The 14,025-nt window shown below is 37.8% G+C and overlaps 2 protein-coding genes across 2 annotated transcripts in view; both read left to right on the top strand.

Moving 5' to 3' along the window:
- LOC140238350 (uncharacterized) overlaps positions 1-2,296 on the top strand; it is a 36,691-nt gene extending 34,395 nt beyond the window's left edge. The window contains exons 53-54 of the mRNA XM_072318283.1: positions 39-260; positions 1,203-2,296. Coding sequence (XP_072174384.1) covers positions 39-260; positions 1,203-1,349 — 369 coding nt within the window. The 3' untranslated portion in view covers positions 1,350-2,296. The remainder of the gene's footprint in view (positions 1-38; positions 261-1,202) is intronic.
- Positions 2,297-12,597: 10,301 nt separating this feature from the next.
- LOC140238031 (uncharacterized) lies at positions 12,598-13,799 on the top strand. The gene has a single exon (XM_072317956.1). It carries the CDS (start codon positions 12,598-12,600, stop codon positions 13,318-13,320), a length of 723 nt encoding a protein of 240 aa, XP_072174057.1. The 3' UTR covers positions 13,321-13,799.
- Positions 13,800-14,025: the final 226 nt, after the last annotated feature.

Genomic DNA, 14,025 nt, shown 5'->3' with positions numbered 1-14,025 from the left:
ATTACGGTCAAAGTCCCTGTGTTTTTTGTTTTTTTCAGTTCTCTTATGACGCCAGTGAAGTTCAGCTGACATTCCTGCGTCTGCTGTCCAACAAGGCACACCAGAATGTCACATACCACTGTAAGAACTCTGTAGCCGTGAGGAATGGTGAGAGTGGATCAACAGAGCAGGCTCTTAGACTCATGACAACGTCAGATGTGGAACTTTCATATGATGGACTCAGTCCAGAGCAATACGAAATAATTGAAGACGGATGTCAAGTAAGTTTTGTTCATAATTTCATGCAATTTTAATTTTTTGATGTCACTAATTTCAGTTGACCCATGTTCCAGTATTATATATTTTCTGGAAGCATTTGTAGCGATTTTCATTACAACTGGATTGATCTTATCTTTATCATTATTATGGTTCTTGCAAATTTCATTAACATCATCATAAATATAATATTGTCATCATTACTATCATCATTATTTTAATTATAATTGATATAACTTAATTTCATTTTTTTTTCATTTTCATTTTCAATGAAGAGTGCAAGTATATAAAACACATAAAGCAATGTTATATATTCTAAGTACATCAAAATATAGTAATCACACTATGAGTTGTGAAGCAAAAATGGATAATGTTTATTACAAAATATTGAAAATGTAAGGGAAGCTAAAAAGCAAGGCTTGTAATATGCATTTCCCTCAAAGCTATTATCAACAGGGTACAGAAAATGTTGCCTGTAAAAAGAAAAGTATATGTATTGTGACAATAATTATGATGAACTAAAAATAGATATATCATTGCAATTTTGATCGATATATCGTTGTAATCTCCTTTGAAATCATCAGGCGTATAGCATGAGTCTTCAAAGTCGGAGTAGATTTTCATTAGACAGATGCCGCATCATGAAAACTTTGTCATAGTCGCACGTTGTAAAAGTAGCAAACAGTAGAATAATTACCTTGAGCAATGGAAGTTTTTGTGATCATCTAGATTCATGATCTGAGTGACCGTTTTCTCCAATTAGATAATCTTAGGAATGAAATTGTGATATTTAAGACTAATAATTAATTAGGATGTATACAACTATAGGGATTCATTGCGTTTCATTAGCCGTGTAGTAGTTTTTATACGCACATTGTATAAACTCTGTAAGTATGATAAACTGTATGATTAATCTATACCTCATTTTTGTTTCGTTTCCTTCACAGTATCATACAGGAGAATGGGGACAGACAGTAATAAACTATTCAACCAAGAGAAACACTCGACTTCCAATTATAGACATCGCTCCTTCAGACATTGGCGGATCAGATCAAGAATTTGGAGTCACACTCGGACCCGTATGCTTCTCATAATTACACAATTCACTCAAATAGACACTACATTCCAAAGAAAAACAAAAGTGACTGGAATCCAAATAATGTCGACTCTACAAAGAAACAACCTGGCAGCCAATTTCAGGACTAGAACTTGTGACATGACATAAATAAAAGGGCGTTATATATTTTTGAGAGCAATATGAAATTTGTAGGGAAGCCGTCCAGGAAAATGAATGTAATATTGAGCAATAAAACTTGTTGAAGAAAAAAAAATTATGGCTGGCCAGGTAAATGTTGAATGGAAAATTTATCATGTTTACAGCTACTTCAAAATAAGCAAAACAGCCTGTTGCGATGAAGTCAACTGCCTAACGTTTATTAAAATCTACTGATACAAATATTGCTATTGCATCTGAGGTGCACGGTATTATACCATGCTCGTTGGGTACATCTGTTATGATATGCCTGCTTATGTGTGTGATTAAGCTGTAATCATCCCTCGAGTATAATCCATGATTAAAGTGTAAAAGAGACCAACTGGTGAGTGCATAGATCATGTGTGTAGGAGTAGAAGCAGAACGTCAAGTTTTCGTTAACACACTGCAATTACATCTAATTTTGCAGCAGAACTACTTCCATCAGTTAGGTTCCGGACCAAAAATTGTGACCTTTGCATTTGTCACTTAAACATCGTAGATGATAGAATTCACACTACATTCCATAAGAGAGTATTATCAATTTCCTTCATGTTTTCTTCAATATGTGATTTTACAGCATCAAGTACCAAATAATGTATGTGCCTTTTCTGTCTTATTGCGTTTTCAAGTGAATTGTACATAATACTTTCAGCCATAAAGTAGAAAACAAATCTAATTAAAATCATCGTCATTTCATAGTGGATGTAGACCAACTACTACAGAAATATTGACAACATCAATGGAATATGTCTTGTTTATTTTGAAGTAGATTCATGAATTGATGTATGAAGAGAGAATTATATATTAAACAAGTTCATTGCTTCCCTGCAGCTGTCATCTCTCAATTAACTGATTTGTTTTCTTGGTTGTGAACAGACTGATGACGTGTGCACGTGGATGGGTTAGTTGCATGACCTTCTCTATGGGGAGAAAACCCTTAACGTTATCATTACCAAAAGAAGACAGACAGCCCCAAACTGAGCAAAAGTGACCCACCTTTGCCAGTGCTTCTACAAGAGAAAAACATTCAAGTTGATTAACATAGAGTGATAAGGGAAATGTTACGAATCTCGCACGAAGGATAATGATGAGGTGCAATTTTTCTTACGAAAATACATTCCCAGGCCATCTACATAGCAGTTCATTACTCTTGTGATTAGTGTATGAACAGAATTGTTCAAATTCATGACATAGCCCCCGAACGGCAAATCATTATTGCAACGACAAACTATATAGGGAATTCTGAGAAGATTGATAGCATACACAGATTTTGTGACAAATTTCCACAATGAATCTGAGGAAAACAACTTGATACTAGAATAGCACGCATCAAGTCAAACTCTTACTTCAAATATAGGATAGGCAGTTGTCAATCAGTATGTGTCTATGCAGATGTGATGCGTGTGTATGTGTCTGTATTGTATACGTTGTATTATAATTATCGTGCGTACGTGCGTTTATGTGAGTGTGTGCGTGTGTGTGTATTTGTGTGTACGTTTTTTATTCAGAGCAGCAATATCAAACATCAAACAATGAAATAAAACTTCGAGACTGCACAAAATATTAAAGATGGGAGCATTCAGTGCCGTAAGATTACCTAACAAAAAACTGACACTATACTCGAGTAATCATGATTGTAAGTTGAGGAATTTGAAAGTGAAGGTTTTAGAAACCAGATACATGGATGTTCGATGTACTCGTCTCAACACTCTTATCTATGACTGATGTCTTCCTTCCAAAAGCCCGTAATAGGAGTCTGAATCCTAACCCATTTCCATCCTCAGAGGGGTATCTAGAAGAATCGGGAACAAGCATAGATTATCATGTGTATGGTTAACCACCTGAGTGTGTATGTGCAGTGTGTGTGTGTGTGTGTGTGTGTGTGTGTGTGTGTGTGTGTGTGTGTGTGTGTCGGGGGGGGGGGGGGGCACTGCTTGATAATATGATGGAGACCCATATTCACGTTGAAGCTAAAGTAAAAAAGTCAAATCGAATAACACGAACTAACAGATTCATAATAGACTAAATAAAAATTCTTATAACGTGCCAGATGTCTTCATAAAATTGTGATTTCAGTCACCATCACATTGAAGGAAACATGATAACACGGTTACAGTATAAAAGATGAGGAAATTGAGTATCTATTTGAAAATGTTAGTGGTAGACTTGTGAGTTGAGCTAGTCTGCGTGTGAGAGTGACTGACATCTTTATTTTTATTATTCTTTTAGTCTAAATCAATATAGATATATCATGGATCATCATTTGAAATGTTCTTTCCATTTAATTCGTATAATGCTCAATAGCAACGAATAAGACGTACAGAACCAACGCACAACTGTTACATCGGCTTCAGCATAAATGTGTCACTTGGCGTGTTCTTGTTTAAGAAGTTGTATATCGTTCCAAAACATTTATAATCCATGCTAATGCTAGTGTTTTGACTGTATTATGAATCCCCCAATTTCATAATTTATCTAGTGCAATTGAAAACAAACAAACATTGCAATTAAGGTATTCGATATCTTTAGACAAAATTATAAAAGATGACAATTTTTTGGACTAATTTTGATGCAAAAAAAAAAAATAGCACTTGAGCATCTACATTTGCTTCCAAATGAGTAATCAGTTCAGTTAACCCTTTGTGTGGAACATTAATTACCTGTCAATAGGTTTGTATGTGAAATTTGTACACATTTGACTCATTGGCAAAGAAAGAATTAATAAGCATATAATGTAAAGTAGACGCGATGATGTCATCGCTGCATAGTTTGTCATGATTTTTGTTAACTCATATTTCTGTGAATAATTTAGCAACTATAAAATCTTTTTCTCCAAAGGAAAACCGAAACTGTCATTTACAATGATTTGATGAGATAAAGATAAGATGTCTCCATCTGATAGTATTTCAACATGAATGAGATTCCTTGAATTAAGATGTCTCCAGCTCAGGTAGGACTTAATGATGTTATTGCTTTTTCAAAATTCACTCGAATTAATTTGACCAATATCATTGTATTGTTGCAAAATTTGCAAATACAAGTTTTGCAACTTCTTTGTTAAGTATCTGATTAAAAAACAACAACAACACTGATTTTACAATATTTTGATGATATTCACTTGAGTCAGCTTGGACTTGAAGAGGAATTAACTTCGACTTTTGGAGAATAGAGATTTTATTAAATCACCCATTCAAATAGATGGGAAAATTGTTTAAGCATCGTTCGATATTAAAGAGCTTGAGAGTTTTTATAGTGCTAAACTGGAAGGACTAAATCTTCATACAGCCACTATGGCAGATCAGACGACCTGACAGTTATTTTGATAATCTTGAGCCCACAGCGAAAACGCTAAAACGTGCAGACGTGCCGTATACGTTAACCCCATTTACTTAAAATTTCGAAAGATATTTGTACAGCAGTGGTGATTTCAAGAAGATCAAACATGACGTCATACAAAGAAAAGAGCCATGTCAGCTTTGTCACTATGTTCGCTACATTGTTATAATTTTCGTCTTCTCTCAGAAAAGATTGTAGCGTCACTGGGATTGACAGACACCATGGACCAAGAAGTATATGTGTAGGTCTATATTCGTGTGATGTGGTACTGTAATTGTGTCGTGTGTCCGTCCCCGGTAGCTACTTTACTGTCTGAAGAGAGATAAGTTGAGAAGACACAGTAATAAATCAGACAGTCGCAAACAAACCTATGTTTGTTCCTCTCTCTGACTAAAAACAGACATTTTGGGTGAAGATCAGGTGTACGGGGGCGGATGGACAAGCTGCCTGAACCGTTGCAGAGTTACCGTCGCTTCGGGTCAAGAATGTGGCATGAACGGTTCGGGGTCGGATCTGAAGTGCAGGGTCATGGCAGCCAGAGAGTTTACCTTCTGCTTTGTCGTCCTCTTCCATTACGATGAATAAATATCATAAGTCTCTTGATCCTCGTAAATGTCATCACAGATGCCAATGAATGCGGCCTGTACTGTTCGAAGAGACATCAGCGAATAAGCACTCCCTTTGTAGGCCGGATAGGTGCCTACTGATTTCAAGTTTACCACTAATCATCAGTATATCGTTTCTCAGTTCATCGTTTCTCTCATTGCTATACATCTTGGAGCATGGAAGTATATGAATAAATCTGACAAAAGTCTTGAATCATCTCTTGAAGAGGGACTAAGGAGACATATATCATCCGTGTTGCATAGCAACAGACGTCGAGGTAAGATGGAGATCTTCGAGCGTCTCCATCCTCCGAAGAAACCTGCAACGAGAAGCCAAGGTGAGTTTGACATACAAAGAATATAGAATATAATAATGGAGACCATGCACGATATTGGAAGAGAAAGGGATACACATGTAGCGACGTTTAAAAAGGTTGTTTTTTTTCCCCCTTGTGGAATCCGTGGAGAGAGAACAGGGACAGCCTGGGATAGGAAAGGGTTGATGAGAATGATGATCTTGAAAAAAAAAAATAATGTAGATACACACAATGCATCAACAAAGTAAAACGTCGGAGACTCGATCCAAACAAGACTCACTATTTTCAGGGCTTTAATTGCCAGCAGTATTGCCTCCTGTCTACCTCCTAGCTTTCATTCCGAGGTAATTATGTCTTGTAAGAGTTGTCTTGAAGCTGTATTATATTCAACAGGCTTGGCCTTTTAGAGAAAAAAAAAAAGGCCCAGAAAAATACTGATGTTTACTTACTTAGATCTATGAAAATGATGCATTTCTTACGTATACCTATACTAACGTGAATTTATACACTGTACATATTTCTTGGTTAGAAGACCAAGTTATCATTATCATGAGCATCCATATCATTTCCATGAATCATCATCTTCATCATCGTCATCATCATCATCATCATCGCCATAACCACTGCAATTAGGAACTGTGGTGGCAGTAGTAGCCACTGAGCAACAATCATCATTGCGAAACAATTTTAAAGAGCGGATTGGCTTCGGTTGATGTTATAATTATGTCTGTAGTATTGCACATGCCACCTAGGAATTGTGTCCATCTGTTAATACGTACACTGAGAAGTTATATTAATTGATTTCATTGCAAACTGTCTTTGCTTACAAAAGTGAAAAAACAAAAATATATCTAAAATTTAGTCATGAATCATCCAGCTGCTACGATTTTAAAGAGGACACGATACACTCTGCAGAAACAAATGACATGAATTTTCTACCCAAAAAGCAGGAAGTCAGTTTGTTGTCAACAAAGGAAACGTAGAGTTGCAAACAGACTGATAAAATTCCGCGAGACGTACCCATAATGGCCTGGCAAGATTACCTGTGAAGTACGTGTACGTCATTAAGGGCACAACAAACCAATTTACAACCGCCGACACTATTCACTGTTTCTTCATTGTTTGCTGAAGGTTTTACAACCTTTCTGGATGAGAAAAATCAACTCAACAACACTTGGATCTTGCCATTCGTTCGTTGCTAAGTACATTGAGGGTAGCAAGGAGTCATTACTTGAATGAAAAGAGCACGGTATAATAGTCGGTGTAATGCAAGAAGCCGGTATATACAAGTGTATTAACATAGTGAATTTTAAAATAAGAGTGTAATCGATTATTAAACCATAATAAATAGCTGACCTATCAATCTGTCAATGAAGAATGAAACTGATATAAGACACGAAGAACTGCAAACATAACGGAGGGCTTGAAGGTCCTAATTGTTTATGCCAAATCCACAGGCACTTGCATGCACTCATAATTATTTAGCACCACACTTTGATTGGCGCTCAATCACATTACATATTCATAGATTGAAATTACTTTATCACTCTCATTTCATGTAGAATATTCAAAACCATTAGGCATCCCACGATATAGGGTAACAGAGCGGGTGTGTGTGCGTTTGGTTGGGGGGGGGGGTTGTCTCTCGCTGTCACTGTGCACGTATAGACGAATATAGATATATATAGTTAGCTTTTTTTTATTTAGTTTTGTTCCTACTAGATAATTGTGTTCAGTGGGCATTGCTAGCCTTTCAATCTAAGACTACGAAATAGTTAAACGTCCCCCGATATTGCATGAATTTTAAAGTTAAAAAATAATGTTGACTATGTAGTGGGCTTGGACAATGTTTCATTAGTTACAAATTCATCATAAAGTCCCCTAAACTGAGATTTTACACAAAGTTCGCAGACCATATCAATCACCCGTCACGGCCCCCTTTCTCTTTCTCTCTCGAACATATTCTTTGATGGCTCTTGCCACCAATCCCCCTCTTTATAATGAAAAATACAACAAAAATTTTCTATAATTTTTTAATCATTTTGATCCATCTAAGTTACAGCCATATAACCTTTGTCAAAGCATTTCTGCTCTCTGTGATACATCTCATAGATTTGTGAAGACGTCACATGCAATCAACGGATACTTAGGGGTCATGAAGTGTTCATGGAGTCCAACCCTTCCCCGCCTAAGTGTGAGAGAGAGAGGGAGGGAGAGAGAGAGAGAGAGGGAAGAGAGAGGGAGACGCGGAAATGATAATACAGAACTATTCGTTTTTATCATGCACTCAATATTGCTGTGTGATATGTGAGTCATTATAATGTTGTGTTCTTGTTTTCGTCGCCCAGAAAATTAACCAACACGTAAATGAATCCGCAACGTCTGTATCCAAAATACTTTCAGTATAGTCTTGCGTGACGTCACAATAAAACTTATGTTGAATTTTATCATAGTAATGTATTATGGCAAAGCCCTTAACGGATTCAATTGACAACATCATAATAACCATAATTATACAAATGTGATATATAATTTTTGTATTTTCATACCCAGTATAGAAGTGGCAAGCGATACACACTGTTGTAACTATGTACAGTAATCAGGCAACAGAGATATCTTTTGTCTAGTCAAGGCCCAAGGAGGTCTCCGCCCAGTTTAACTTCGCCCTTCCTCGCGCTGTTGTTTTTTCACTGCCCTATAGTCCCTTTCCCCCTCTCACATTATAGCCCATCTCTTTGTTATCCAGCACGTATGCGCCTCCTGTCTCCAAGGCCTGTCTCATGGATGTTAGTCCCATTTGTATCTTATACAGGTATTACCAATGAGATTTAATATAACATCATTCTTGCAACATTTCTTCATATAATGTGTCCGCTGTTTGTTAGTTAAACTGTTGGCGATAAACCAAAAGGCTGGTGACATTGTTCGTATACTTGTACGGTTCTCTGACTGAAGACAAACAAAATCACAGTGAAGAACTGAGCGATCGATGGTGGCGGGTTTCATTTGCCGGACTTGAATGGTTCTTCACTCCCAATCTATTATACTAGTGGTCTTCTCATTGTTGTCAAATGGCCTTTCTGAGAACGAAGGGAGACCTCTCTGAGATGCGGACCACAAAATGGGACTGTCTGTGATGGTAACCCGTGCAGGACGTATCACTTGAGAAGACTCGTTTGCTCTTGTGCGTCAGTTTGCCAACGAGTTGTCTCGTGTATGTTACATCACACGTGCATCTCATGTACATATCTTATCTGGGATATATAGGCCGGCTTTTGGGATATTCTTTATGGTCTCCTGTATTCGAGTGTCAGCTGTAAAACAAAAGGTCTGACTAGCACTGTGATACTCGACCCTCTGCTTCCTGCCACATACTTTTATTCACATTCTTTAATGAAACTTTTGTGATGGACCGTCTTTCACGTGCTGAACACCATTCTTAAGACTGACAACTCTCCTGGATGTCGCAAAAGAATTGTGGTATAACTGGAAAATAAAACCGTGTTTTTCGGTACATCTACATCTCTTCGTAGTCGACATAATGTTGTGATGAGCAGAAAGAGCTGCTTCAAGTCGGAACATAATGCAACAGGATATCTGCAGCATATTCTTTCGCAACTAATGTCGTTTGTTGTTTATTATTATTTTTTTTTTGTGATTGACAATAACTGGATGGCTATGTGTAAGCGTGGATAAAATTCTTGTCTCGACATACGGGCTCTGGTGAGGTCCATGAAAGGACCAATAGTTTGCCTCATCGCATCAAAGGTGTGCCAATCATTACGCGAATTTTTGGTCAACCTCTGTCGCAGGTCAGTCCAGAAGATATTTGTTTAAATCATAATACTGTATTATCACTATTTTGAGAAAACAATCTTTAAGATCACAGATTCCTATAGCTAATAATTCGAACATTTCTAGTATTATCCTAAAAATATATACGTGTATGGATACTAGGTGCCCAAGATTGGTGGAATGTAGACGGAAAAGACCCAGACCAAAACACGGAGACAAGAACAAAACTCCACGTTCTTAATTACTGAACTAAGAAGGAGGAAGAAGCTCATCTAACGTCTGTAATGCAAATTTATGAATCTGTCATCTTTTCCAACCAGAAATGGTAATGATAACGAAATAATTAAATCATCGATATGTGGGGGTCACGATTTGTGTTAGTGTTAGTGTGTGTGTGTGTTTGGCATGTGATGAACAACACTTCAGTGTGTTCTCAATAATTCTACGAGTTTTAGTAGCAAAATAAAAGTTTGTCTATATCTCTATCTCCCTCTCGGCAAATATACTGTGTAGCCTACACTCATATCAGGGCAGACAATGCGTTTTGTAATGCTGACCTAGAACCTCTCTATATATGATCAGCATTCATGGTTTCAATTGCTCCTGATTAGACATTTTAGAAGGTAATAAGCAACTTTCTTCAAGTAATATAATTCATATATATCTATAAATTTAATGTGATCTTTTGGTCAATATGCCACTCTGCCATATCGTTATTTCATTGCATATCTTATATTTGCTTCTTCGCCACACTTCCATAACCATCATGTCAAATTCTGAACCAGCTCCACATGTTGATCGAGTATGAGTTGAGCATGGCAATGATGATTCATAATTATCATAACCATATCGGTTTCTTTTACTTGATAATCTGTAGTGATTTCAATTAATTATGTATAATCATTTAATCTTACAGCTGATGACCAATGATTAATGACATAAAGTGGCGATAACTTTTTGAAACATTCAAAGCAGCTATGTACGTGTCATTCTCAATCAAATCAAGCTTTATTATTCAATATATGAATTTAGAGGTCAGAGATAATGATTTATATTGCCTTGAGGTTCATGTATGTTGACTTAACCCGGTCGCTTGCATGGGTTGTCATAAATTTTAGGAGTCTAAAACTGACAGTGTATACGGGCTGTGACAAAGAATTACTAGGCCATGTTGGTTACAATCTGCAAGGAGAATTACAGGTACTCTAAACACTCCTACACAAATCTTTAGGCGACATGACGACTGGAAGACAGTCCTACATAATGACAGAGATGATTGTAAAGAGGTTAGTTAAATACCCTGAAGGTCGTCACGGACAAAACTTAACAACTAAGACACAATTAGAGGATTAATGTGAAGTAACAATAGACTCGTTAAGCCTATCCCTCGAAGGGTTGGATCTATTGTAAGATCCTGGGCCGTTGTCTGTCTATGCAAACTGCCAGTGAATCCTGTCTGTAACGTTTGATGACATTTTGTTCTCTTCTCTCTGATTAAAGCCCCTTGTTTTATAACCGATCACCCCACCCCCACCCCCATCCCCATTCCCGATCCAAATCCAGTCACCCGTTGGGCGTATCTTGAATTACTGTGCGATGGCTTGGATTGTGTATAGGGGATGAATGAAAGAGAATCTATGTGAATGACATCATGGCTATACATCATAATGTCTACGGTCTCCTACCCCATTCGCCTCTACATGCGACTGAAGGAGATTCAATGTCAGCTTTAAGTGTCACAGTTTAGCAGTAAATGTTAAACTGAATCACGATTTCCCCTTAAGAAAAAAACAAAAACAGGCTGTCCTCTATTTGCAAGAAACTAACATGGTCTTCGAAGCCTAGTTACCAATGCGCACAAGCAATATTACCTAGTGATCCAGAAAATCCCTCGAGTCATAGCGTATGATATGGTTAATTTAGTTTTGTCTGTATCCAGCCCTTTAAATGTATATTACTTGCATTGATATTATGATATAACCAATATAGTTACAAATACCATGGCAACTTATAGGGTAAATAACTTTGACAGCTATAATTTCAGATTCGTTTGCGTCGCTGACCATGAGAATACACTATGATTGAGGTAGCTAGTGTAGACAGAAGTTGGGTGGCAGATTTCCTTAAAGTACCAACAAAAACTAAATTCAAATTAATTAATTCTTGCATGGAGTTACTTTCATTGCAACCGATCGACCGTTAATTGCCCTTTATCGACGTAAATAAGCACCGATTATTCAGTGTTTTAATGATAGCCATAATAATACTGGGCATAACCACAGAACTCTTCTACGTGTGTAGAGTTCTGTGATATATACTCGGGTTGGACTCGAACCAACGATCTCCTGATAACTGGACACGCTCCGTATCCACTGCAGACTACCAAGCTTTCGCCCGACAATTTGTCAATCAGTTGCAATGAAAAAAAGTCGAGAATTCATTAATTCCAATAAATTCGCAATACGCAGGGATTAGGACCAGCACTGGCTGAGAGATCGTTGGTTCGAGTCCTACGGTTACCCGAATATATGCCGGTTATTTTTATCATCATCATGGCTACCAGTAAAACATTGTAAGTAATCATTGGTGCTTACTTTCATGGAAAGGGCAATTTGTCAATTAGCTGCAATAAAAAAAAGAAAGAAATCCATGATTCTAACTCAAGCACTGAGCCTCTTATGACGGTAAGCTTTCAGGCGAGTGAATTGCAATCCGAAAGGATGATTTGCATAGATATTAATCATGTTAGACCATGAACTAAATTTCTGTCCCATTTTCCCACTGAATTGAACGTAACAGTTATTGCGGGAGAGAGGTATGCAACAGTCCTTTACTGCTTCTTCGACACTTATTACATCGTTCATCTTCCCACAATTTTTGTGCTAACGTATCTTCTGTCCTTGTGTAAGGACGGTGTTTCATCTTGTGTAACTGAGCCCAAATTGTTTCCCCTCATGAAAGTATTACGTTTATACTCACCAACATTTACGTGTTTTGCGTTTTCTCTTTCCTACACCCTCATTTTGTCATAGTTATGGCTGGGGAGAAAGCGAAGTTCTACGGTCTGGTGAAGAGACTACACGAGTTCTACCGAGACCAACTCAGCGCGGCGCTCATCTCGGTCAGTAAATTCGATAAAAGCAAGAAATACTTCATCCGCGCCCTCAAGGAAATTTGTCCGTTGTCACAGGAAGACGCTCCCGTGCTCACCTTTAGGGACTTGGAAGATAACTTTGCAATCTATCAAGAAAGAGTGACACTCGAGGACACATCTGATTCATCGAGCAATGAAAGCATGCCCAGACTCAATGTACGAACCGCAGACACAAGGGCGACCTCCTCTAGGAGATCGTATGAAAATGATACTCAAAGTGATGCCAGAGCTCACTGCGGTATTTTCGAAACTTTCTTCAAAAATATACACAATTTTCGCCTATTTCGGCAGCAGGTAAAGATGGATATTGTTGGGAAACTGCGCAAAGTGCCGAGGAATGTGGAAGTGACTGGTATGCAAAAGAGGAGCCAAGGAGAGCTCGAGGCGCTCCTCAGTGCTTGGACGACTCTTCTTGATCGTCACAATAACCTCTTCCCATTGGTTCACCCTGGCGTGAAGGAGAGCTGTATGAAGTTTTTCGACAGTGAACAAGAGATGGCGTACTACATAGGTGTGCTGAGCGTGCTGCCAAAACTGATGGACATTGCAAATAAGGTTGAATTCGCTCTGACTAAATATGAAATGAGTGCTGGTGGAATATGACAATAATATACCACATCATCATAGACTCCAGTAGGGTCTTAATGTGACGTCAATCTTATTTGCTTTCTTCATTGTGGCTTCGAGACCGTAGGACTGTATCATGCCGTGTAAATATCAGAAAAGACCTACACTGCAGGCTTACCTTCATTGATTGTTATAGTAAGACCAAATTTGGACTAACACGAATGAGATGCACTCAACTCCATGTGAGGTTTGATTGTTCCCGAAGCTAGTGCGTAACACAAGGTGGTCATAATATCTCTGTGTCGATAGTATATTCGATCGGTATTTTCCTCCTGCAATTTCGAGAGACTAAAATATGAATAGGCCTAAATGTTGCTAAATACAGCTTCAAAACTGTTGGACAAAAGCATACAAATGAAATTGGTAGGGTCCTATGTATACACTTATCTACGAGTGGCTATCATGTCGTCGGCATTACCACGAACCGACGCTATTTCGTTTTTGAGCGAAAATGCAGTTCTGAGAAAATCGCGTTTAAAGATCTCACAAGTTTTAGACAACGTTTTCAATGACTTTTCCTGTCTTGTGTGTGAAAATTTTGACAGGGTGATGAGAGTGGAAGTTATTCTTCCTATCCATAGTGTAATTTTAGTGTGAATTCAAAAAATTTACGATATTTCTGTCTTCAAACTCACTGCGTCGGTTCGTAAATCCATCGTTTCTTGCGCGCACCATAGGTTA

Source organism: Diadema setosum, chromosome 14 (assembly GCF_964275005.1).
Source record: "Diadema setosum chromosome 14, eeDiaSeto1, whole genome shotgun sequence".
Lineage (NCBI taxonomy): Eukaryota > Metazoa > Echinodermata > Echinoidea > Diadematoida > Diadematidae > Diadema > Diadema setosum.
Note: the sequence above shows the minus strand (reverse complement) of the source record. Positions and strands in the feature narration are given on the sequence as shown.

What these genes read in the sequence shown, in the direction of transcription:
- LOC140238031 (XM_072317956.1), top strand. Translation starts at nt 12,598, where the DNA reads ATGGCTGGGGAGAAAGCGAAGTTCTACGGTCTGGTGAAGAGACTACAC.